At 34.2% G+C, this 24,700-nt stretch overlaps 2 protein-coding genes across 2 annotated transcripts; both read left to right on the plus strand.

Annotated features, from left to right (window-relative positions):
- Positions 1-5,823: 5,823 nt before the first annotated feature.
- LOC124637521 (farnesol dehydrogenase-like) lies at positions 5,824-6,591 on the plus strand. The gene has a single exon (XM_047174037.1). The coding sequence runs from the start codon at positions 5,824-5,826 to the stop codon at positions 6,589-6,591; it is 768 nt and encodes a 255-aa protein (XP_047029993.1).
- A 405-nt stretch (positions 6,592-6,996) lies between these two features.
- LOC124637789 (farnesol dehydrogenase-like) lies at positions 6,997-7,722 on the plus strand. Its single transcript, XM_047174443.1, has one exon. It carries the CDS (start codon positions 6,997-6,999, stop codon positions 7,720-7,722), a length of 726 nt encoding a protein of 241 aa, XP_047030399.1.
- The last annotated feature ends 16,978 nt before the right edge of the window (positions 7,723-24,700 follow it).

Genomic DNA, 24,700 nt, shown 5'->3' on the forward strand with positions numbered 1-24,700 from the left:
ATATTTATGGAAGGTTAAGTGCACCTGTCTGGTGTACTATAAGGACCTCTTGAAAATTGCGTTCAAGTTTTAATAGGGGTCCTTTATTCATGGGTATTTGGCATAATAGATTTAGTTTTATAATGAATTTGGATGATGTTGTTTGAATTTATAAAGGAGCAAATATGTTTTTAGACCAAACATATTTTTGTAGATACATATTTATTTACGCACGTTTACACTCAGAATATACTCTAATGGTACCTACATAGTTTCATTTATTATTTCGGCCCATCTTCATATTACAAGTAAAAGTAGTTAAACTAACAGTATTATTCATTCTACTATACAATTGTCTGTTGTACAAATTGGATAGACACTATAAAGTTTTTATAACTTCGTTTAGTTTAAAGGGCTCTGCTATTGCGGAGAAAATAAACTGTCATTTTCCTACATAGCTGCATTGTAACAAGACAAGTTGCTCGCCAGTCTCTGAAAAGTACAAAGCTTTTATAAAATACCGGAAAAATCCGTCTAGGTGAGTCAGTGGAAAGTTGGGACACAGTGAAATTGTGTACTTTTCAGCGGGATAGCAAACATGCTGTTCTCATTCACAATACAATTTTTGGGGAAGAGATTTCCTAAAAATAGAAGGTATTAAATATAGCTACCATGTGTGTATGGTTGCCTATCCAGTCTGTCACATTACTGGAAAGTATTGATACTTAAGTCTCTTTTAAATTATTAGTGTTTTTAGGGTTTTCCAGGTCTGGTACGTGGTCACATTCAATAGTTAAATAAATATTAACATAGTTTTTGTATCACACTTTTTGCTTCGAACAATAATGAATCATCTTTAACTTAAGACACAAAGTATAAAGTTTCAAAGCCCGATTACTCGTTTGTTGTCCATGACACATCTGCTCGACTGGAGCCTAACAACAAGAAAAATAGCGACGCCGCCATTTTCAATCCGCATTGTCTACATTTATTCAGGAATTTGCGTTTTGTTTCCAAATTATTTTGGTAGTTGGTTCCTTATTTTTGATTTCTTTGTAAAGTTTGATACGAGGTAATTTTCTCTTGTAATCCAAACGAGCTAGCATACATTTTTGCTACAGTTTGTATAATTAGTTAAATGCCCATAATTTAAAACATTGCCTACCAGAACCATACTTAAATATCTTCAGTTGAAAACTGACAATCACTGTTACTCGAGTATTCACAGTGGTCATTTGAACGTGGAGTAAAACGTTTACCTAAACAGGGTGTTCATTACATCCTACATTTGCGGTCGGCTACTAGGGTTGTTTACACTGTCCAGTGCGTGTCAACAAAGTCTCAACCACGCTTTGCTATGTTGCTTTGCTCGCCGTAATTCACTGCCGCGTGATAATTAGAACATTAATAGGTAGAATGTGCAGGTAGTAATAGGGTTGTTTCCAATTTTCGAAAATCTATTTAAATAGCTTCTAAATAGTTTAAAGATCACCCCTCCTATAATTTTGCATCTTAAATCTCTTTACTTTTTATGTATTCGATTTTTTTCTATTTTTCTTAAAACATTGCCCAGAAAACGCTCGATCACGTGACTGTGACGTCAGAGTCTACTATGTGTTCCTTTACACTTTGCACATCTAAAGAGAAGAAACTAATTAGAAAAAACTCATTGATTTTTAAATTTTAATAATGTATTCTTATAATATAGATACAAAAACAAATATTTTAAACATTTAAATTATTTTTAAACATTGGGCACAAAAGAAAATACCTGTAATGTTTTGAGTTGTGTACGTGGTTAAATAAAACTGTGCAAAGGAACGTAAAGTTTGTGTTTATTATTGAGGTTATATTTGTGTTATCTTGGTTATTTGCAAAGAATTGAGCTACAATAAAACTATCAGCTTCAATAAATCCTTTCTCCATAATTCTTTTCTAAGTTTCTTTCGCTCAAATACAAATAAAAACTGAAGAAAACAACACAACCATTCTCAGGTTATACCTGTCACAGACTGTCACTGTCAAATACTTGTCATTGTCAATGTAAAGTGACGACATCGGACTCGATTCGCCGTTTTCAAGGGCGTGACGTAATAGACGATAAATTTAAATTTCATAAATTATTTAAAAATTATGTGGTCAGTTATTATTAATATAATATAGCTTATCGTGTTTCTATTTTTGTGAACTTTCGGTGCATATACCTATTTTTAATTGACTGAATACTAGGAAACAACCCTATTGACATAATAAGGGTAGGTACTTGCATGGCTGCTTATATAACTTAGCTGTTAGGTACATAGGTAATTATAATAATGCATGAACACGTAAAATAGGGTAAATTCAGCTTTAGGTAGGAATATTTGAAAGCGAAACATCATCATCCTCCGAGCCTTTTCCCAAACTATGTTGGGGTCGGCTTCCAGTCTAACCGGATGTAGCTGAGTACTAGTGCTTTACAAGGAGCGACTGCCATGCCTGACCTCCTCAACCCAGTTACCCGGGCAACCCAATACCCCTTGGTTAGACTGGTGTCAGACTTACTGGCTTCTGACTACCCGTAACGACTGCCAAGGATGTTCTATGACAGCCGGGACCTACAGTTTAACGTGCCATCCGAAACACAGTCATTGGTGTCTAAGATATACTTAGAAAGTACATAGAAACTTAGAAAAGTTGCATTGGTACTTGCCTGACCTGGAATCGAACCCGCGCCCTCATACTCGAGAGGTTGGTTCTTTGCCCACTAGGCCAAACACAGCTTCGCATATTTAAATAAAGGCAGGCATGTGCTTTCAGTACAAGTTCAAAAATAGGTACAGCTGGAATTCATCGTAATTAAGTCCAAATGGGTGGTCTGCAATCATCATTAAACCTCATTTAAAACTACAAAGAGCACGGCTAACAACAGTCGTAATGGGAATGGGCGAGGAGAAGCAATTAAACAGGTCCAGACAAGTTTTGACCCGTCCTTGCGGTGGGTCCCTTCGCGCCTCGGATATAATCAGTGTTGAACTATGTACCATAACCTGAACTTGCCTAGGAAACACTAATTAACGGTGAACTACAAGTTGTAGAAATTCACGGGAACATTTAAGTTCAGACCTGTAGAGAACCTCTACAGATGTCCACTTCTGTTAAGTAAGGTGATTGCTACGTTCTAAGTTATACGATTAACTTTCGCTGAAGTGGTCAATGTTCTTGCTAGATGGTTGCTTGAAATAGATGATGTAGTAGTTATGAATAGAACATAATTTGATGGAGCTTTTATTTTAATAAAAACTGTTATTTCAACCAAAATAATTCTAATAGGTGAATTCCCACAAAGCTGTCGTCAATAATTATAGTTAGTTACCACTAATCAGTTTTGAAAATTAATAATAGATAATTAATCAAACGCACATTTCGATGTTATGAGTGCACGTGAGAATCGCCAGTGATACGAATTATTTCCATTAATCCATGCAAATAGTTTGCAATGTTTGTTAAATTATAACTGAAAATGGATTCCGTGACGTGTGATGTAGAGCTTTATATTATTGTGTGTTTGTTTGCACAATGTATTTACTTTGTAAGATAGCCATTTAATTGGATAGTTGGATTTAGGCACTAATTAAGCTCATTCTTGTGGTAGACATAGTGGCATGTCTACTTGATAAGCCTATTAGTACCTGCCTGCCTATAACGCTATCTTACTAAATTGTCTATAATAAGTCTTGGAGTATTATGTACTATTTACTTGCGAGACATTTGTAATTCAGAACAAAACTTTTACTTACTGCGAACAATTGTTACGTCATTACTCTAGTTTTTTTTAACATTTCCCTAACATACTTCCTCAGAAATCCCAAAAGAACACAAAAGCATTACATCAAACCCAAACGATTGAACTAATAAAATGGGCCCTATGTAATAAATTCCGTATCTTTTGACTTAGGTACGTACTGTTTATACAATAGACCGGTATCGCGGGTATCGGCAGGACGGACAACGGTCGACTCTGATTTATGATTGCATATATCGAACATCGTGTGTTTATGTCCCTACTGGCTTATTCTAATGTAAGCGGCAGAGCCAGAGGCTGTGCGAACAAAGTTACTATTGTATAGAAACACAAAAGATTTCATCGATATATCGGCTTTTCTCTGTCAATGTTTGAGACAGTTGAAGATATCGTAGACAACACGACATTTTTCTAGCTGTTAATCAGTACAGTCGTCGTAATTTGTCTTCACAGTTTTAATCAGCAAAAGTACACATTTCACCTTGGTAGACAACTTGCTAGTGGGACTTCATTTGATAATATTGTCGGTTTAAATTAAAGTAGGGTTAACAGTACAAGAGGACCGCACTTATTGCGGTCTGTGTTCATTACTGTTTGTGGTCGATTCCACATCTGTTATTACTTTTATGTTGGCCGTAGTACTTTATATCGCGTGAATAAGTTTACTGAGAAACGTTTTGGTTGTTGTTTAAATATTTAAGCAAGGGTTAAGGCCTTAGTGACCCTTAATTGATACAATTGCGAATATTTAAACTGTAAGTAGGTACCTGTACATTGTACTCTAACCACCTAAGTCTTTAGTAATATGTAGATTTTACAGGTAGATGCATAATTTAATTTGATGTAAGACCATTTGAAGTTTAATGCGCAGCAGGTGTTTTAAAAAGATTACCAGTAAAAAGGTTAATGAATAGAAAAAAGAAACAAATGATGAAGCTTACCACACAAGATATTTCAATTAAACTACGTCACCTGGAAGCTGAAACTCGCTTCAATACCTTCCAACTTAAACGTTATCCGAAAATCTGAGTGTGTAAATATCACAAAATCCTCGCGACTCGCAACCAATCAGCCGTGAGAGATCGCTCTATTTCCTCGAAGTGCATCAATTCACCATCGTAATACGTTCACGCGCGTCCCGTATTACCCGTATGTCATAATGGAACTCCCAACTGATTGGGCAAATTTCTATAGAGGGCAAAAAATGACGATAAATCGCGAACAATTTATTTTACGTCGATTCAGAGATTTAACCCTAAACGCTATTGTAGCATGAACAATGGTGGCTTTTGGTAGTGACGTAAATGGATAAATGAAAATTTGATGTTGCTATTTATTGCTATTAACTAGGCTATGTGAAAAAAGTTTATTGAAAAATTCTATTCGTTGTTGGAATAATCCGCCATTGCAAAATAATTATTTTAAATGAGTGATTGTTAGGTGAATTTATAATTATGCATACACCTACAACATGGTTTTAGAGTTAGTTATGGAAAAGTTGAGGGATCTTGTATCCAATAAGCAAAGTCAAAGTACGTAATTATGAGTACTTCAAAAGCATATGAAGACAAAACGAATGCAGGTTTAACAGAGCATTAAATTATCGAAACCGATCCATAAAATGCTCTATCACTTTGGAAACACTTTACCCTCCTATCATATATTATCCATAATAATTTGTATAAAACTGTAACATCAGCCGGGATCAATAGGTTAGATCCAATAACCTGTTAGAGAGAGGGCCATTTCCCGCGCTTCCATTCAATGGGCAATAGATTCATGCTCGTTCTACGCCATTCACTCGATGCGTTCAACGTAATTATTATTACTTTATTTACTTAGATAATTACGTATTTATCCGACTTCTAGTATTTTGATAGTTCAAATTGGTTTGGCCTTTTTATATCAACACGCGAATATACAATTTGAATCTTATCGGAATAGATCCATGATTATATAACTCTGTAGGTTGGTTGTTGATGTCATTCGTCTAGCAAGATTTCTTGCAGGTAAAGAGTTTTTTACTAGAGATCTTAATTCTTGTTAACGAAATGAAGAATATGGAGTATTGGAAAAATAAAGTGGCTGTCGTTACTGGAGCGGCACATGGAATTGGAGGTCAAATAACTGAAGATCTTGCAAAGATTGGTATGACGGTAATCGGCTTTGAACCTGTTCGGGACAGACTCAATGACATGATGGATAAAATGAATGAATGGGGCAAGTTTGACGGTCAAGTTATACCGTGTAAATGTGACGTGTCTAAAGATGAAGACTTGAAGAATGCTTTTGAAGGCATAGTAGCGACATACGGTGGTGTGGATGTATTGATAAATAATGCTGCTATAGGAAAAGAAGGTCTAATATGCACTGGCGCAATACAAGATTTCAAAGATATTGTGGACACTAACATTTACGGACTGATAAATTGTACAAGATACGCAATAGAATCGATGATGAAGAAAAACGGTTCTGGGCAAATTATCAATGTCAATAGCATATGTGGTCACTATATGCCTCCTTTTGCAGAGCCTAAGATTAATATGTACATAGCTTCGAAGAGAACTATGACAGTTTTGAATACTCTATTGAAGAATGAGTTTAAATCGCTGAATCGTAAGATTAAGGTAACAAGTATATCTCCTGGAATTGTACGTACTGGAATATTTAAGACAGCTGGTATACATTTCCTGAATGAAGAGTTTTTTGATAAGAATCCACATTTGACCACTAAAGATGTGTCCAATGTTGTGCTTATGATATTAGCAGCTCCTCGGAATATTCAAGTTAATGAAGTTATTTTTCATGCATTGCATGAGCTTTATTAAAGTCATGGCGATTTTTTGTAATGATTTTTGTATGATTTATAGAGGTACTTGTGAATATTTCACGGAAAAAAATAACCATTAGCTACAATAAGAAGACTTAATAGTTCACAATAATGTTAAACTTGTACTTTGAAATTGCACAATACATACTTACAAAATTAAGCTTCACTCTAATCTAACTAGGAAAACAGTATTTTAAACACAGGATAATATTTCAATTCTTTTTTCTTCACACATTAAATTCTCGTTAGGTTATCAAAACAGCCAATCTGCATAATGCGCATTTATTACCTGATAACATATTAAATGTCCCACTTACAGAGGAAACTTATGTTTTATATAGGCTGGTATTACATTTTTCGAGGTATTTGAAGTTTGGCAGTGTTACAGAGATCCTGATATAAAATGCAGTGTTGGGTGAACAAAGTAGCAATCATCACAGATTGTGGAGACGAAGTTGGTTTCGCTGTTTTGGAGCAACTAGCTAAGGCTGGTATGATTGTAATTGGTTTTAGTAAGAATAAGAAAATGTTGGAAAAAGTTACGGAAAAATTAAATCCTATAATAGCGAACTTTTCCGGAAAAGTGGTTTTGTGTCAATGTAATATAACGGATACAAAGCAATTGGAAGCAGCCTTTGAAAAAATTAATGACACCTATGACGGAGTGGATGTGCTGATAAACAATGCTCACTGTGACATAGATTGTTTGGTAAATGAGGGCGAATCAAAAGACTTTAAAGAAATTATTGACGTGAACATTAATGCATTGGTTGCTTGTACGAGACTTGCCGCTGGGCCCATGATAGCTAGAAAAACTAGAGGCCACATTATAAACATGAATGACTTAGCCTCATTCCAGATACCAATAGAATCGAAGAAAACTGTGTACATAGCTACGAAAGCTGCTATAACATCTGTGAATGAAATTCTCCGACATGAATTCCGTTATTTGAAGGCTAACATTAAAGTGACGAATATAGCTTGTGGGAAGCTAGAAGGGATGTCAGATCCAGTACCCGAAGAGCCGAGACTGCGAGTGAGAGATATAGCTAAGCTGGTGAAACTGATATTGAACACTCCAGAACAACTGCAGGTGCATGAAGTGTTGTTGGATTCTGTGGTCGAATAAGTGTGTTACCTTTTTCATTATTTTGTTTAAACTCTGTTGAATGTTAATGTGGCATACTTTCAAAAACAGTTTGCTTATAAAAATCTCTTGTTTAACGAACTTGGTAAACTGTTGAATGGTTGGTTCACCATTAATTCATGCATGCAGTCATGTCAACGGAGTGAAAACAGAAAAAAATGGGAACGTAACCCGTAAATCTTTTTGTTTTCGCTCCAAAGCAAAGCAAGCACACATTATCTTAATTAAATGGATACAGCATTAGCACTCACTCATTACAGTATTTAGAGTTTTGCAAAGCTTTTGCAAATTCACTCTTGGGAATCTCATTCCATTACCTACGCGATGTGCTTTGTGTTATGTAAAAAATGCCTTATTTCTCAGCTTATACTGCGGAAAATAAATTAGATAGGTAAAGTATTGATTCTGATAACTATTTATTTATTAGTTGTGAGCCTATAGGTATATAAAATCTGTGTGTTTAAATGACCCTGTGTCAATATTTAAACTAGTTTTCAACTTTACGACTAAGATAACCAACGTATAATTAAGTAAATAGCTTACGTTATTTTTTAAATGTGCTTTCATGAAGATTAATGTATTTTACCTGGTGGAGGCGTGCATGTGCAAAGATAGAGAGGTATTGTTCATTATTATAATGTAATTTCAGTAAATACGTATATGTACTTACTTAATAAAGACCCGTGATAAAATCCTGTTATATTTATTATAATCCACCGCGGTAACTTGTACTTATACGATAATTTAATAATATAGGTATCATTTCTTTCTGCCGTGTTACCAAATTGTATGTGAATAAGTAGAGTATAAAATTCACATGAAGCTAAACAATTCTCAATAATATCCTTTTGAATATTTTATTCAAATATCATTGTCCTATTATCACGTTTTTATTAACATTATGACGCTCTTTTACGATCCCGTTTTCCTCTTCGCACCTTTAAGGTAGGAATCATATTTTTATGATTTTGAAACGGCTAGCATCGGGCTTGTTTCAGTACTAATAGTCTTCTTCATGTCTACATATTTAATGTGACGACGTTATTATTTTATCATTAGATATAATAAATAGATAAATATCATGACACTATCACACACGGTCGGTTAGCCCCATGGTAACCTATTTATTAGCCTGTGTTATGGGTGCTAACATAACTGATAAACTACATATAGGTACTTTATACATACATATAATGACACCCATGGTGATCATTGCACCAACAAGGTCGACCATTGCATTAAATTATAAAACCCAAACGACATTTGTACTAGAAAAGTGCATTGTGACAGAAGGACCCATTCAATATCACTTACCACATTCCTACATGAAGGTGAAGTCGAAAAATGGTATAATGATAAAAAGCACTTCATAAATCTGAGCTAGATTTCGTTCTTCTTATGTTCTTGGTAGATTCGAAAACATTGTTCTTTGTGGACTTGGACAATAAAATGAATAACCGTGGCAGTGTCCAAGTTTTTTATAGTTAATATTTAGTTGAATGACCACAAATAGTAATTTTTAGTTGCACTAGCATAGCTGAATAAAGATACTAATAGAAAAGGTATTCTTCCTATGTTTCTAAAAGTTATAAGCAAAATTAAAGCCGACCTAAATTTAGCAGGGTAAAGGCTAGGCAGATGATGTACAAGCAAAATAAACATATTTCCATGTAAATGAAGAACGCAATATTATCGTACAAACGTCTGTCGCATACACACTCTAGTGAACAAATTGTTGTTCGCGTTTATTTTGCGCTGTTCAACAGTAATGCTCTTACAGCACACCGCTTGTGTTTATGTAGATTTACATGCATACAAGCAAACATACATACTGCGGAGGTATTCATTGTACGCACGATGAAATTGTACAAATTGTGATATAGCTGTAGGTACAATTTGTTCGTTTATTCATATAAATCGCAATATTTATTTATAGACTAGCCGTTCCCCGCGGTATTACCCGCGCCCGGTGTATTTTTTGCCGCTCTGGTACATGGTGAGCAGTAGCGTCTACCTACACTTGGTATTGGTATACTCATATAAGTTATGCTACCCTGGTACATGGTGAGCAGTTGCATCGAAATTTTGTTATTGGTATACTTTACTAAGGTGAATTATGCTGTCCTAGTACTTTACTTTTGTGGTTCTGCGGCATTCCGTAAGTTGGTTTTTGTCTAATCACTCCCGTCCCGGGAATCTTACTCGTAATTTTTTTTTCCTTATTTGCTCACCGTTTAGACCTACCCTGGACTACGACAAACGTTTTAAAACTAAAATCAGCTCAATCGGCCCAGCCGTTCTCGAGTTTTAGCGAGACTAACGAACAGCAATTCATTTTTATATTTATTCATAGATATAAATTAAAACGCTGCATTAAAAAAAAAAAACATAAAATATCTTAGCGTATTCAATAAATCATAGTGAGTAGGTATTTCAGTCGTAAGTATTTATTATGAAAATCGAAAAGTTTGACGACTATGTCTTGTTTAAAATATGTTTACTCTTTTTCAGATAATTTTCATATGAATATCGAAGTTTTCCACGTTCCGTTGCTTTAAACGTGCATTTTCTCGTCAAGAAAGTACCTAAAATTAATTCTAGCCGCATCTTACAGTCTTTCACGTTTCATTATTTTCAATGGTGGTAACAATATCTTAGATGTCTGAAGCTGCAGGGGAAAGATCTTAAAAGCAATTCCACTTTGTGAATTTTTCATCGTATTATGTTAGATATAAAAGTCGTGAATATTTTATTATCACCGTTTTATGGGCGGTTAAGTTAATAAAATGGAATTAATTCAATTATTATTTGCGTTTTTCCCCTTTTGAATTAAACGTATGTGGCCTTGTTCGAATATTGCGCGGTAAAAAGGACACTTTGTTTCTGAAAATATGGGTTTTATAAAACGTGCTTGTTTTTCCAAATTGGTTTCTAAAAATATTGCACAAACCTACTTATTTTTTTCTGTCATACCAGAAAGAAAGATTTTAATATACACAGAGACCTACTTAAACAGATTTAATTAGAAAATTCATATAAGCTCGAGTAGAAACCACATAGGCGCTGTGTTGACTTATTGTACACTTTGTTTGTCTGAACAAACTCCGCTGCATAAAGTTCACGAGCACTCCGAAATTCTTAGAACCATAACAACAAGCAATAACGAAGAGGAATTCCTTCATAATTATAATTTAACATTATTGCGTTCCACATGTACTGTAAGGTAGAAAATATAACATTAGTGACTGCCATGAGAAAAAAATACATACGGACTCCAGAACACGCACGCTAAATATTTTTTAATCAGCGATAGCCATGTCTGCTGGGCAGTACCCTACTTCTATAAGTTAGAACTAACGCAAAAATAGCAAGATGTAAGTATCGCATGTAGCGATTTGGCCCTTAATGTGTACAAATATGTGCCTAGAATATCACAAAATCTTTATCAACCAATGACATTTGAAGCAGTTTTTTTTTTTAAATAGAAAGTCCTTAAAGATCATTTTGAAAGTGTAGATACTTTTTTAATGTAAGTTTCAAAAACACTACAAACAGTTTGTAGCAGGGCACTAAATCACGAAATAGGTAAGTAACTATCTCCGTTGGAATTGTGTTAAGTTCCGCTAAGTTGTTAAAGATTTTGCTCAAGCTTTACACTTTGAGCGCTTCAAGTTGTTACTCATTCATTACATGCGTCTTAACACTAGTTTTATTTTGTTTTCCATGTTTTTCTCCTTGACTTGAGTTTGTTAAATAGAAGTTTGAGGGAATAATTAGCTGCTTTTACATGGCTTTGCCTGCGTATCGCGTAGCCAGCTGAAGGAAGGGAGTTTGTCATGTACACAAGGTAAGTTTTCTTTCTTAAAATGCAAAAGTAGTTTGGTAAAAATAAGTTTTTATATCAGCAATAATGTTTTGATAAGATACAAAACATCGCAATATCAAGCCACAGCTATTTGTAAAGTTATTTCATAAAATATTTAAAGAATTTAATAACCCTCTCGCAAACATTTTGAAACGACTTTCGTTTTTTTAACTCTGTGTACTGAACATAAGTTATTGGACATTTTGATGGTAAATATTTGTGTATTTAAAATTCTAGCTTTAGTGACTACTTCTATCACTTTACTCAAGAATCGGATAAATCATAAAACATTTTAGTAGGTAATTACAAACATACTAAAAAGTTCCGTGTTTCCCTATCAGCTCCTAAAAAGACAATTTCCTCGCACGCAAATTACTGCATTTTAAATTATTTTTAGTTTTTCACCAATTCATTCTAAAAACAACGAACTGAATACATAATTATTTTACATCTCTTCATTCCACAAACTACATAACTTAGCACTACAACAGGATTTGCTCCTTTTACTCAGGCCGAGTGGCCGTGCAAAATTAAACAAGACGGAAGAGCATCAGACGAAGTCGTGGCACCGAGATTGAGTGCAATCTGCCACAAAGCATGTGCAACGGCACCTACTCGACGAACAAAGTTATTACTGACTACGTAAAGTATGGTTGGGGTCGGGACATGAAGGTGGAATTCAAATAGATGTAGAATAGATAGTGTGCAAAATTAAATATTTACTTATGAATTTCAAAAAAACGATTTATCCGTTGTTTCGAGATTAGATATTGAATTTAGACATGATGTCAAATTGATTGTAAAATAGTATAGTTTGTAACGATGGTATTGTTATCAATCCTTTTCTAAAGTTCAGGGAAGATTTTAACAGACTGGTCAGTCAGTATTTTTTGTTATATAAACTAAGATTTCATTTATCAGGTGGACTGAAATTATCTCTAGATAATGTACGTATATAAGGTGCTTTAATATTACCTGCCAGGACTTGAATGGGGGGTAGTATTGCGTTTATAGATTACAATAGTGAAGAAATTTCGTTCCCCGGAACAGTCAATTCGATTTGAGACATTAAACAAGTTAAATTAACATTGCCTCTACTCTGCATAACGTGGTTCACAAATTACGCGCGTAGTGTCGCTTCGTCAATGAAAACAACTGCTATCTCTTTCTATTTGTTCTGCACGAGTGGCAACGCGCAACTCCACTGGATGGTTTTAAACTAATAAATTAAGTCAAATTTACACGTATTTTTTTTGTATGAAAAATAATATGTCAAATAATCAATTATTTATCTTTACTATTGCAATCTATAAACGCAATACTACCCCCCATTCAAGTCCTGGCAGGTAATATTAAAGCACCTTATATATGTAAAAGTCCGAGGAGAATGTGAAATACTATATAAGTAAATACCTATCACAATAGAAATGGGAATGCGTACGAGCCACGAAAAATGTACAAATAAAATACCATTCTTTAGTCTTGATTATTCTTACAATCATATTAAGCTCATATTGTCATGTAGAAATCCTGAACACATACTTGATTATTTTCCAAGTTAAGCTTAGTGTAACTTACCGAATTAAATTCGCCGTAAAACTTCCTTATATTTAGACATTGTCTTAGAATATTCTAAGTGGAAACTTCAACGTATTGGGAGCTTCAAATTAAAAAGTTTCGTTTTGCAATTTTAATAATTCGTTTTCCTTGAAAGTTGTTTCAGTAAGTAGATGTTTGAAGGGCGTAATTAGGATTTTATTAATGTTGTTGTAGGTATTATTTATTTTAAGGAACATTTTTTCAGACGGAATTAATTCATTACATGCTAGATTTAAAATGACTAATGGGAGGTATTTAAGATTCAAAACTAGGCTTCTGTAGTGAATTCCCGACAAGAATTAATAGCAAATCATAAATTACCACATTCTAGTAATTTAGCAGGTTCAAACTACAAAACTTTTAGACGGCTGAACAAATTGTATGCGGAACCACAAAAATGATTGCCGTGCCCCTAATGAGGATTTCACGTGGTTTGTAAAGCTTTAAACTGTAATGATAATATAACGAAACACGGAAATCTTTCAGCTTATCATTATCGTCAAGCGTTTTAAAAAAGGATTCACTATAATGATTAAAAGATACCTACAAACTTTTCGCTTACATAGTAGATGGTAGGTTTGGTTAGTTAGAAGCCAGAAAGTCTGACACAAGAACGGGTGACTAGATTGAGTAGGTCAGATAGGCACATGCAAAAATACTTGTACTACCTAAGCCGTAGCTGGTTGGTTACATTGGAAATCAACTCCCCTTTTGATTGATTGATTTTGAGCCCCAGGGGTTTAAACTGTGAAACATTCTCAAATAAGTTCCTTCCTCCCAAGATCGGAGCTTTGTTGAGCTGTTTCCCATTTTTCTGTGACGAAAATAAATAAAATTCAATATAGCAACGAATCCTTTTGTAAACATAATTCGACACCTATACAAATGCGTCTGACATCGCGACACGCAAATGTACCAAGTTGTTTCTTTGAATTTAATACGGAACAACGCGGCACGTGTCTAGAAATACAAATTACATGACTTTGCAGACATATTTTATTTCGTGTTTCTCGTAGAAACATGTGGGGCGTAAATCAATTTTTACGTAAGGTATGATTTTTTATGAATATGTTTTCAGAGCAGACGGCAGTTGTGATTGGATAAACAGAAACAAGAGACAATAGAAAATATTTTTATTTCGAGAATATGTAGGATTTAGCAAAAATATAAGGTAAAGACCGTTACAATTACATATTTTGTTTTATGGCTATCTATATGTTAATACGTACGACTTTTAGGAAACCTTTCATAGAGATTCTACTTTTATATGGGGACGCTATCATTATTTAATCACTCTTTGACAAGAGTTTTATGTTCTTTTTCATATTACTACCGATCTTTAAAAACAATGGCCAACTCTTTCTTACTTACAGATGCAAATACAATAGTTTAACAGTAGAGTATCAATGACACAAAATACAGTGATCCTGTTAAACTGAACTCAGCACAATTGTATGCAGTCGTCTTGCAAATGCGTGCATAAATATGTTAGCGATCTAATGGCTATCGGCTAAGCTTCCGTAGCTGTCTCAGCTAAGACGTCAGCAAGATCAGAGTTACGGAGCTTTTCTTTAAAATAATTCATAATATTTATATTATCTGTTCTGTTTCAATTCGTGTATGTAATTGTGTTGGAGATTGTACACATGTTGTTGTTATGTACAAAGTTATAACTTCCAAAAATAATGCTTTGAAAAGAAGACTATAATTGCAAATAGGGATTTACAGCTACATATTCGCTCGCAAGATACTTCTATCTCATTTATTTACACTCGGCAGTCAATAAAACGACTATCAAGTCAAAAATGACAAATTACAAAAAATACTCGTTCGATACTATTGATAAAGTCGCAGCTACACTTTTCGATGGTACCGCCGGGCGTCGAAAGGCCTGTAATTTGGACGACTCGATTTATTTTCCCTTAATATCGGATCTCAATCCCCTTTGATTGCAGTCTAGCAGTTTTTAAACGTTTCAAAAGGCAAGTTGAATAATTTTCACAGCGAGATGGAGCAGTAATTCAGTTTTTTCGATATGAAATGTTCAATTTCTTTTATACAGGACTGAAGGTTTTTGAATGCGAAGAATTGTGATGTATTTCATGTTTGAGAGTTGAATATGAATTGCACGCTCGTTTTTAGTGATTATGGTAATATTTTTCATTTGCAATATTTTTATGAAAGAGGTGAGTTTTTATCACACACAAGCATTATCTACAGAGGTATTTTTGATGTTCGCATTAGTCTCTATTACTACGCATTTTTTTATGATTATTGCTCAACGTGAGTTGAATATTTGAGCGTCAACTTACGAATACAATTTTGTTATTGGCTAACACGAACAATATGTAGAGATGTTTGAAATGATGCCATATAGGGTTTATTAAGATGGCTATATCTTCACGTCTAGTAATTAGTCAAGGAGATTGCTACTACTGGAGTTTTGATGATTACCTTGCACGTTAAGTACCCTAAAAAATATTTCAAAACAGGCCATTATTATTTAACACAATCAGCACCACATACCTAACACTTTAGCATGATGACAATGTTTGCAACCCCTGACACCCAGAGGCTCACGTCCGCTACCCCTGCATAAATTCGTCTCCCTGACGGTAACAATGACAAATAACCATGGACGTGAGTGCCACAAGGGTGTAAAACCAATGCCATAGGAAAAAAACTGTCACGTGAAAAATGATTTTTCTGTGAAACTCACGCGTGTAGTGTGTAACACCTGAGACTTTTTTGCCATAAGTTTGGTCGACAGATGAGGAAATATTTAGCGAAGCTTAAAATTTTCATATATAATGTGTTTTTGTTGTAGAACGAGAATGACCTTTACACACGACAATGTACATATTTTCTCCACTTCATGAACTATATTCATGTAACAACAGCTAGGCAGTTTATGTAAAAATATGTTTCACAAATCCCCAGCGGAAAAATTTTGATGCATCGGCCGAGAAGCTGGTTGATACGTGAGGAAAAAAAGCGATTCGCTTTTTAATTATGACGATAACTTCCACAGCTCTTTCACCGCGATCCGAGAGGGATGTTACTCTTCATTTGCGCAGCGATAATATACGTCATCATTCTTTCTCTTTATTTCCCCAGCAATGGTTTATGAACTAGACAATGTGCCTTCAAATGAAGCTATATTTATTACGCAAAACACTGTTATTTACTAGAGTGCGTAAAAGCCGTATTTGGGTCAATTTTATGATTGATATTAATAACTTAGAATATCAAATACGACAGGCAATTTGTTTGCAAAATGATGATCATTAATTCTTTGCTTAGGTGTACTTGTAAACCTTTTTGTTTATATATCGAACATATTTTTGTTATGTACTTGTAAAGGTTTAGGTAACAAAATAATATTTTTTACAAATTATTTATTAATTTATTTACAATGCACACAATTGTGTTGTTTCATAGTTGTAAGGTAACTAAATTGAGCCGTTTACTTGATTTGATGAAATGTGTAGGAATGAATGTCCACTCACATAACTTTATCAAGCTAATGCTTGCTCGCTCGCTGGACTAAACCACTTTAATAAACTTCTATTTTATCAAAGCATAGAGATTTTTATTCTAAAAGATTACCAGTATAATATCATATAAGAAAATGACATTATTTAGCAAAGTCTACAATACCATCCACTAAACCTTATTTACTGTCCCTATAAACACACTATAAACGTCACGAAGAGCAAAGCAAACAAAAAGAAAAGTGGCAAAATCTTAATATTACTTCAGATTACCAGAGGAAAAAATATTTAAAATTCTCGCACTATTTCCTAGAGGGACCTTAATGTCTCCATTCACTAACATTTAAGTTTCTTTCATACAATTTACTGGCCTGGTATCACCGTGCTACGAAACAGCCCGGAAAACTAAATTTAATGCTTCCTTTTCAAGAAAAATACTGCGGACTTATAAAAATTGTCGAGTATTTTTTGAGGAACAAGTCATCTTGTGATTAAATGTAAGATTTTTGATACGTTTTTTTTAATAGGTAATAAACTTTTTTGATCCGCAGTTACAAATCAAGACTTAAGGCTAAGTAATTTTAAAGAAGTAAATACGTTTCAAAGTTTTGTTAAGGTTGTTTGATGTAACATCATCACCACAGTAGATATCTAACCAAAAAGTAAAAATGTATAAACACAAGACTCCCATGAATATAACCTATTCAACATGATGCAGTCACTGAAAACAGTTCTACGGTCATAATTGTGTTAATGACAGTTGCTAACTTAATTAATAAACATCGGAACAACAATAATCCAGCGTCCCATATCGACTTTCCATCCAAACAAAACAATTGCTGAACAAACAAAACAATAATAAAAACTAGTTTACACGAGTTCATTAGTAACTTTATCGCTGCAAAACTGTTATTTTCCAACAGTTAAAATTAACAGTCCACATAACAATACTATTTTCGAGTTCACCTAGTATTGAATGTAAACTGTATGCCAGCAAGTTTAAATTGAATCGAAGAACTTGTTAGGAGCGATATATTGCCGATCCCAATTGATCCTGCGCCGAAGTTTGCCGAATATACCCGAAAATCTCGTGAAAGAACTAGTGCACGGCTAAACGAAATGTTCCTGTGCGCTGATTGAATGTTCGTTGCTACTTTTGTGTTCGTAAATTGGTTTTAAACATGTTGATACCTGGTGAATGCATCACTTTTAACTCTGGTCGTTTTAATTCTTTAAACTTACATAGATACCTTTTTGGCAATAAGGTATATTTCTTCAATTTCTTTAGCCAATTAATATGTCTCAGTGTATTACGGTTCCCATTACTTATTTACTGAACTGATTACTTAATGGAATGCGAATGCTTTCTTAAGGTATTACGTCTTACACAGGACCCAATCCTCAGAACTAGTCCAACGTATCGGTATCGATAAACCTGACATCAACGACAATCAAAAATACCAAATACTTTTGAAGCACAAAACTAACGTTCATATTTGTTAGAAACAAAATCCAGCTTAAAAAGCAATTGGAAAAAATATCCACCTTGTAAAAGTAATATTTGGCCGCGACAGTCTGGCCTGAGACGTCGACGTACCGTCTAATCACGGATTTGGTTTCGGCATTTCTAGTAAATGTCCGAGGCTTACTCGCAATCCGCCGGGGCCCTGTAATCTCCCCTGTACTATGGATCAGCACGAACTGAAGATCTAGTAAGGCTCATTGTAATTATTAATTATTATCTGCTGTTACTAGAATTTTTTCGCTTGTGTTTTTGCTATGTATTTCATTTAAGAAATGTTTTAAATGATTTGAATATTATTGCGATTAATTGTTGATTTTATTTCAATTGACAGGAAAGATACAAGGACATTACTGCATTAAAAATAAACCTAAAATCTTCCACGGTATGTGTCAAAAATCATCAAACATTCACAACACATCAAACTGATTTAAAAATTAAGCATTAAATCCGAACGTTCCCCGAAATAAAGAAGACATCGGATAGGTTTCGCGAGTTTTTTCCTCAAGATGAGTTTAAAAAGATTTTTCAAATAATACAGCTAAGCACATCGCACTTAAACATTAATAAATCATCGAGGTATCTGAGCAGCGGAACATTAGACTCGGAACACAAAGAATTACTTACGGCGGCGCCTTCTCAGGGGGAAGCTGAAATGAGATGAACTCCAAATTTTATATTTCGATAGCTAGAGGATAAATATTTTTGATTTCTATTGAGAGCTGGGATTTCTTTAGAAGTAGTTTAACGAACAGTTTGACAAAAATGTTTGTTCTTTGACTTGCATGCGACAGGCAGTGTTTTTTTTATAAGCAATGATCACATTGGGATCAAGTGTGTTTGATTGTGTCGTAACGTACAAAAGAATTTCCTTAAACGAGTGATAAAAAAGCTAACATTGATTTTACCTCAAAGTGTTCGTGGATGTAATAAGTACACACTAAAACGATGCATTACTTTTAATTGAGCGAATTAGCTGTTTTTAATGATACAGCTAATCAAGACCACTTTCAATAATGAATCTATCATCACATATTTTAGAAAATTAAATCCATTTGACGTACGATGAAAATTCTAGAAACCATCATTAGCATCATTAGATTAGTCTGCTTCATAGGAAAACACGAATCCAATATTCAGCATAATACCATGAATGTTCCTATTCAATACACAGGGCCACCGCAAATTAGTACAAGCCCGTCCAACGTTGACAAATGCGTTGCTATCAGATATGCGACCGCAGCATTAGTATCTGATAATATCCAGACTAAAAATGGCTGTTACGCTAATTGGGTAATGTTGATGATTGTTTCTAGCTATTGTTATTAGGTTTCAATAGCCTGTACTTATATGAATCATATCAATTAAGGTCAAAGGCCTGTAAATCGCCGGCCTCTCACGATAGCATGTAAATAATAATGCAACTTTTGTAAGTTGTATGTACTTTCTATGTATATCTTCTACACCAATGTCTAAAGGCCGGTTTACACTTTGCGAAGTGTGAAGTGATAAGTGTTAAGCGTTAACTTTACGCGATAAGTCTCAAGTGTTAAGTAATCTTTTCCATCTCCGTTTACACAGTGTTTAGGAAGAAGCTCATAGTGGTACTGTCCGTTGTGCATAGTGTCTCTAGAAATGGAAGATGAACAGAGCCTAATATTGAGACAAATAATTAAGGAGATTGTATCTGTTGTGGTATATGATATAGAAAATGAACTCAATTTTGAAATCGGGAATTCCCATCGCTTCACTCAGTTCAATAGGGCCGCATCTCTCAACTGTTTGTTTTTAAATTCTGCGCACTTTACATTGTATAGGCATTCAAACTTTATGTATTCTTGTACGAATTTTAAAGTATGTTGTTCCGTCCACTTCATTTTCGCTTTGAACTTGACACTGCGCACTTAAGACACACGTATTTACACACTGATTAGTACAGGCAAATTGCGAGAGAGGGTAGTAGAAAAGTTGAGAGGGGGTAGTCACTTAACAACAAAAATAGACCTTGATTCTATTAACTCGCACTAATCAATAAGTACTAATCGCACGTATCACTTAACACTAATCACTTTACGCTTCCGTTCACACCTTGATTACTAAACACCTGCACTAATCACCTGCAGTGTTAACTTAACAAAGTGTAAACCGGGCATAAGTAAAAGTGAAGAAAAACATCTCTACGAAAATGTGTGGTTTAAAGTCTAAAATCGCCTTGAGCAGTATTGGTGATTAACGCATGATAATTAGGACTACATTGCTGACTTTGTACAATTATACAGCTAATATTCCTATCATCGTTCTATACACAAGTTAACAGAAATCGATCGTCCAATACCTAAGGGAGGGCGATCGCTCACAATACCTTGTCACTTATTCAGAGATAATTTGCCACAATAAATTGAACGCTGTATTGAATCCTTCGGGGAGACGTTGCAGTACCGCCATCTTTGTCTTGTAAAACAAATACTTACGCGATGCACTACTAATGGAATTTGTAACTGTTCCCTCTAAAGTTTAAGTACAGAGTAAAGATCTACAGTTGTGAGTCTACTAACGTTCGTAAAAATGTCACTCACACTAACATGTGCATCGATGAGCTTTTATGAGCGCTATCGGTGCTGTGAGTACTGAGTGTCGTGAATCGAGCACATGCGTGAAATTGTTACGAACGTACGCAGCTTCACAACTGTTACAAGGGAATATGTTTAAACTGTGGTTTTGGTGAGTGTACTCTTTGAGAAATTGGGTTTTGGTTCGGGTAACAGCTATTTTGAAGTGTTCTTTTGTCTTTGATTCGGTTTGTGGACTTTTTGACTTTGTTTTTAATTCGATTTGATCAAAGTATTGTATTTTTAATTTTAAGATAAATTATATCGGGTGTGTCGTTCACAATCACATTAAATTATATCGCATATACTTTATGATATTCTATGGCGAATTGTAAAAAAAATAACCTAATCCATTCAGTGGTTTAACCACAGGAGTCATTTTTCGTTTTTATAATTTACAACATCATGTGTAAATCAGAAATAAAGTTAGGAGTATCGTATGTTTTGATCAGTTGACAGCTGTCAGTTATCAAGGGAGAATTTCAGTTGTTTATAATGACTGATTTTTATATGGTGTTCTAATTTTTGCACCTTTTTATTCCATTTACTTTGTTTGAAAAAATCATTTTTTCATTTTTACGTATTTTTATTTTATCTTTGTGTTAATCGACATATATTAACCAGTATATTAACGCATTTCATTTAATGTGATTATGAACGACACACCCGATATAGTAGGTAACCTTTACCTATTACATGCAAAGTCTTGTTCATTAAGATATTGCTTTTTGACTAGTTTCTGAAGTTCAAAACAAAAAAAGTGTGAAATCAATAAAATTAAAATCAGAATGTAATGCCTCGGCAAAAATGTTGGTCACAATTACTTATTAATAGTTATTAACAATGAAAGTAGTCACAGAAATTATAATCTCTACCTGAGTATTCCTATTTACGCACAATATTCAAGCAATTATTCATGAAGTCTGTATTTCAATGCCAAAGGGCGTTTGCCTCCGTCCTAACTAAAGTCCGTAAAGGTCTTAATCTCCGTGGTCTTAATTCTTTATTTAAGTGTTCCTTCGAAAGGAGATAATTTCTCAAAAGAGGTAGCTTATGATTAAAATGATTTTGTACTTTTATATGGCAACAAAATTAATTCAACATTTAAGGCATAATACAATAATTAAAATTTAAAGGTTTACTGTTTAGCGTAAATATGAATTATAGTTTACCTCTGAATTAATGTAAATGAGAGATTAATGCCTGACGTTAAAAAACTTATCACAAGCGCCGTGTTTCATACCATTAAATTAGTACTTTATTAATTAGTATCAGAAAAAAAATGCTGTCCTTACCTGTCGTATCGAAAACTGCGAAAACACCATCTCAAGCACTTGGAAACGGAAAATTATGACTTCTGCAATGAAAGATCGTGTAGCAAAAGTTACTTAATTAAAAGGCGGTATTGATTGCAGCCCGATGAGATGTTAATTGGCGCCCGCAGTGCCTCGTCAGCATTTCGCTACTGACCAACGCGAAGTTTCTCGCCTTTTGCAACTGATTTATTGTTGCTGGATCGGACAATATTTAAAATCTGATACCTTCCTTTTAATTCCTGTTGTTATAGATGTTTGATAAATTATTGTGAATATAGAGTACCTATGTCAGAAAAGAAAGTAAAGCTATCAGCATTTTACTCTTTCCCCATTCATGTTAAGATTTTATGGATCCCTCTGCTACTAAAAGTTTAATTTTGTCCGACCTTAAAAAAACAAACTGAGTTTTTTAGTTTGTGTTTGTTAAGTGATAATTGGTTGTTTGGTTATTAAATAAAATATGTTAGTTAAACAAGGTACATCTAGCTGTACTTTACATCTACGTAAGTAAACTATTAAGTTTTGAATAATAATCGTGGGCCACAACCCTAGCTGGACGTCCAAGTTTCATAATACCGTCACATGACTGTAAGCATTTACATTTTTAATCTGTATTTATACATTCAAGTTATATTATTTTGCTAACATAAATAAATAACGTAAATGGAGCTGAACAGGCTTTGGGATATTTCCCTTCTTCCAATCTTTCTCTTCCCTATTCTACGTCTTTATACAAAATGGCCGCCAAAACTGCGCATCTCTAGCGCCACCTATCGACGTTAAGCAAAAATACTTCAGTTCGAATGTCAGCAATGGCCGCGAGCATCAATATGCGCGCGGGTTGAAAAATCTAAGTAAAGCCGTGAATTACGACGAAAATTGATCACTACACCTCTTGTTCCGGGCATCCATTAAGTACCTAGCAATTAATCCTTTTTATCTCATAGCCTGTATCTAGTAATACATCTTATCGACGCGTCTGGACGTTAAACTCAATGAAGAGCTAAATACCCTCTTCAGAAACAGACACACGTGAAAGAAAATTCGGAGTAGAATGAAAAAAGAAACAGTACAAAACATAATGTATTCATCTTAGTGAAACTTTCTACTTCTTTTCACAAAAACCCCAACTACAAGGTAAAGCAGGTAGCAATAAATCCAACTAGACAACAATAGACTGCTAAAAGCAGAATTCTCCATAGATTTCACCGAAAATGTAGGGAAAACGTGAAAGACTAAGACATTTTTAACACTCGTGCTAATCTCGCAACGGGCATTCATCATTCCTAAAATACCCCCTCTTTGTGAGCACTTCGGCACAAGTTTGAGCAAAAAAGTTAAACATGGTGATGCCTATTCTGATGTCATTCGATATTGCTGTATTTAAATTGTGCGATGTATGGCTAAATTTGTTTTCATCACAGCTGATGTAATATTCTTGTATAATAGAAATTATAACTTGACAAAACTTCCCACATTTGGATTTTAGTGGTTACTATTTCTAACCATAATCAAAGTTGGCAGTAGTAGTGCATCAAGCAAGATGCTCAGTTTTTCAAAGTACCTACTAGTATTAATATTTTTCTAACAGACAATGTCATGGATTATTTATATTAATACTTTTTACATAATAATATCACGACGATCTTTGAAAACCAGATACAAGATAAACCTACCATCAATTAAATAATTACCGTCAGTTAGTTCATTACTATCAGAAAAAATCTACCATTTTTTGGTTACCTCATATTTTGTGTCGCAGTATGACAGAATAGCCCCCGCCGCAAAGCCTGCATACGTGGCAACTTCGTTTCGCATTTTCAGTACGGTTTTTATTCGACTATTTTCTTGTGTAATTCATATTGACGTGGACTGGATGCTTGTGATATGTATTTAAATACTTCGTGCCAGTATTTTTTAACAATGCTGGTATTAAACTTGGGAGTTTCAAGCTGTTTTTGTTTGCAGAAAGGTGAGAAGTTTTTTTGCTAGATTAGCGATCTATTTTGGCCCATGCAGTCCTGTCAATTTTTCAATTCCTTTTTGAGGACTTGACTAGACAGAAAAGACTGGACAGCTTAGAAAAATATCCATACCTGTTATTAATAGTGTAAGTTCCATAGATTATTTTTATTTGGCTATATTTTACTTATTAGTTTCACTTTAAGGTAAATATAATGATCATCAAATGAACAGCCATCAAAATAAATTAATTCGACGTCTTCACCCATTTGTAATTGGGTGAAGTGAGGATGAAAGTCTCTCAACATTTTAAGATCTATTAGTTTGTGTAGTTGTTATTTAATTACAAAATAGAGTCTAAAGGAGCGTCAGACGTTATTGATTAACGAATTTTCTTTGAACTTTTGGTATTTTGTATAGTTATTTAATTTCAGACATATTAAAATAATCCTCTGTGTTAGTGTCAAACTTTTATTGAGATAGTTGTTAAAAGTTGTGTTCAGGAGTTATTTAATCAATTAATTATTTTAATGCGAATAATGTTTTTCTTCACACAGACTGGCAACTGTTTCAAGCAGTTAGCAGCGCACCAG

Source organism: Helicoverpa zea, chromosome 16, assembly GCF_022581195.2.
Source record: "Helicoverpa zea isolate HzStark_Cry1AcR chromosome 16, ilHelZeax1.1, whole genome shotgun sequence".
Taxonomy (NCBI): Eukaryota; Metazoa; Arthropoda; class Insecta; order Lepidoptera; family Noctuidae; genus Helicoverpa; species Helicoverpa zea.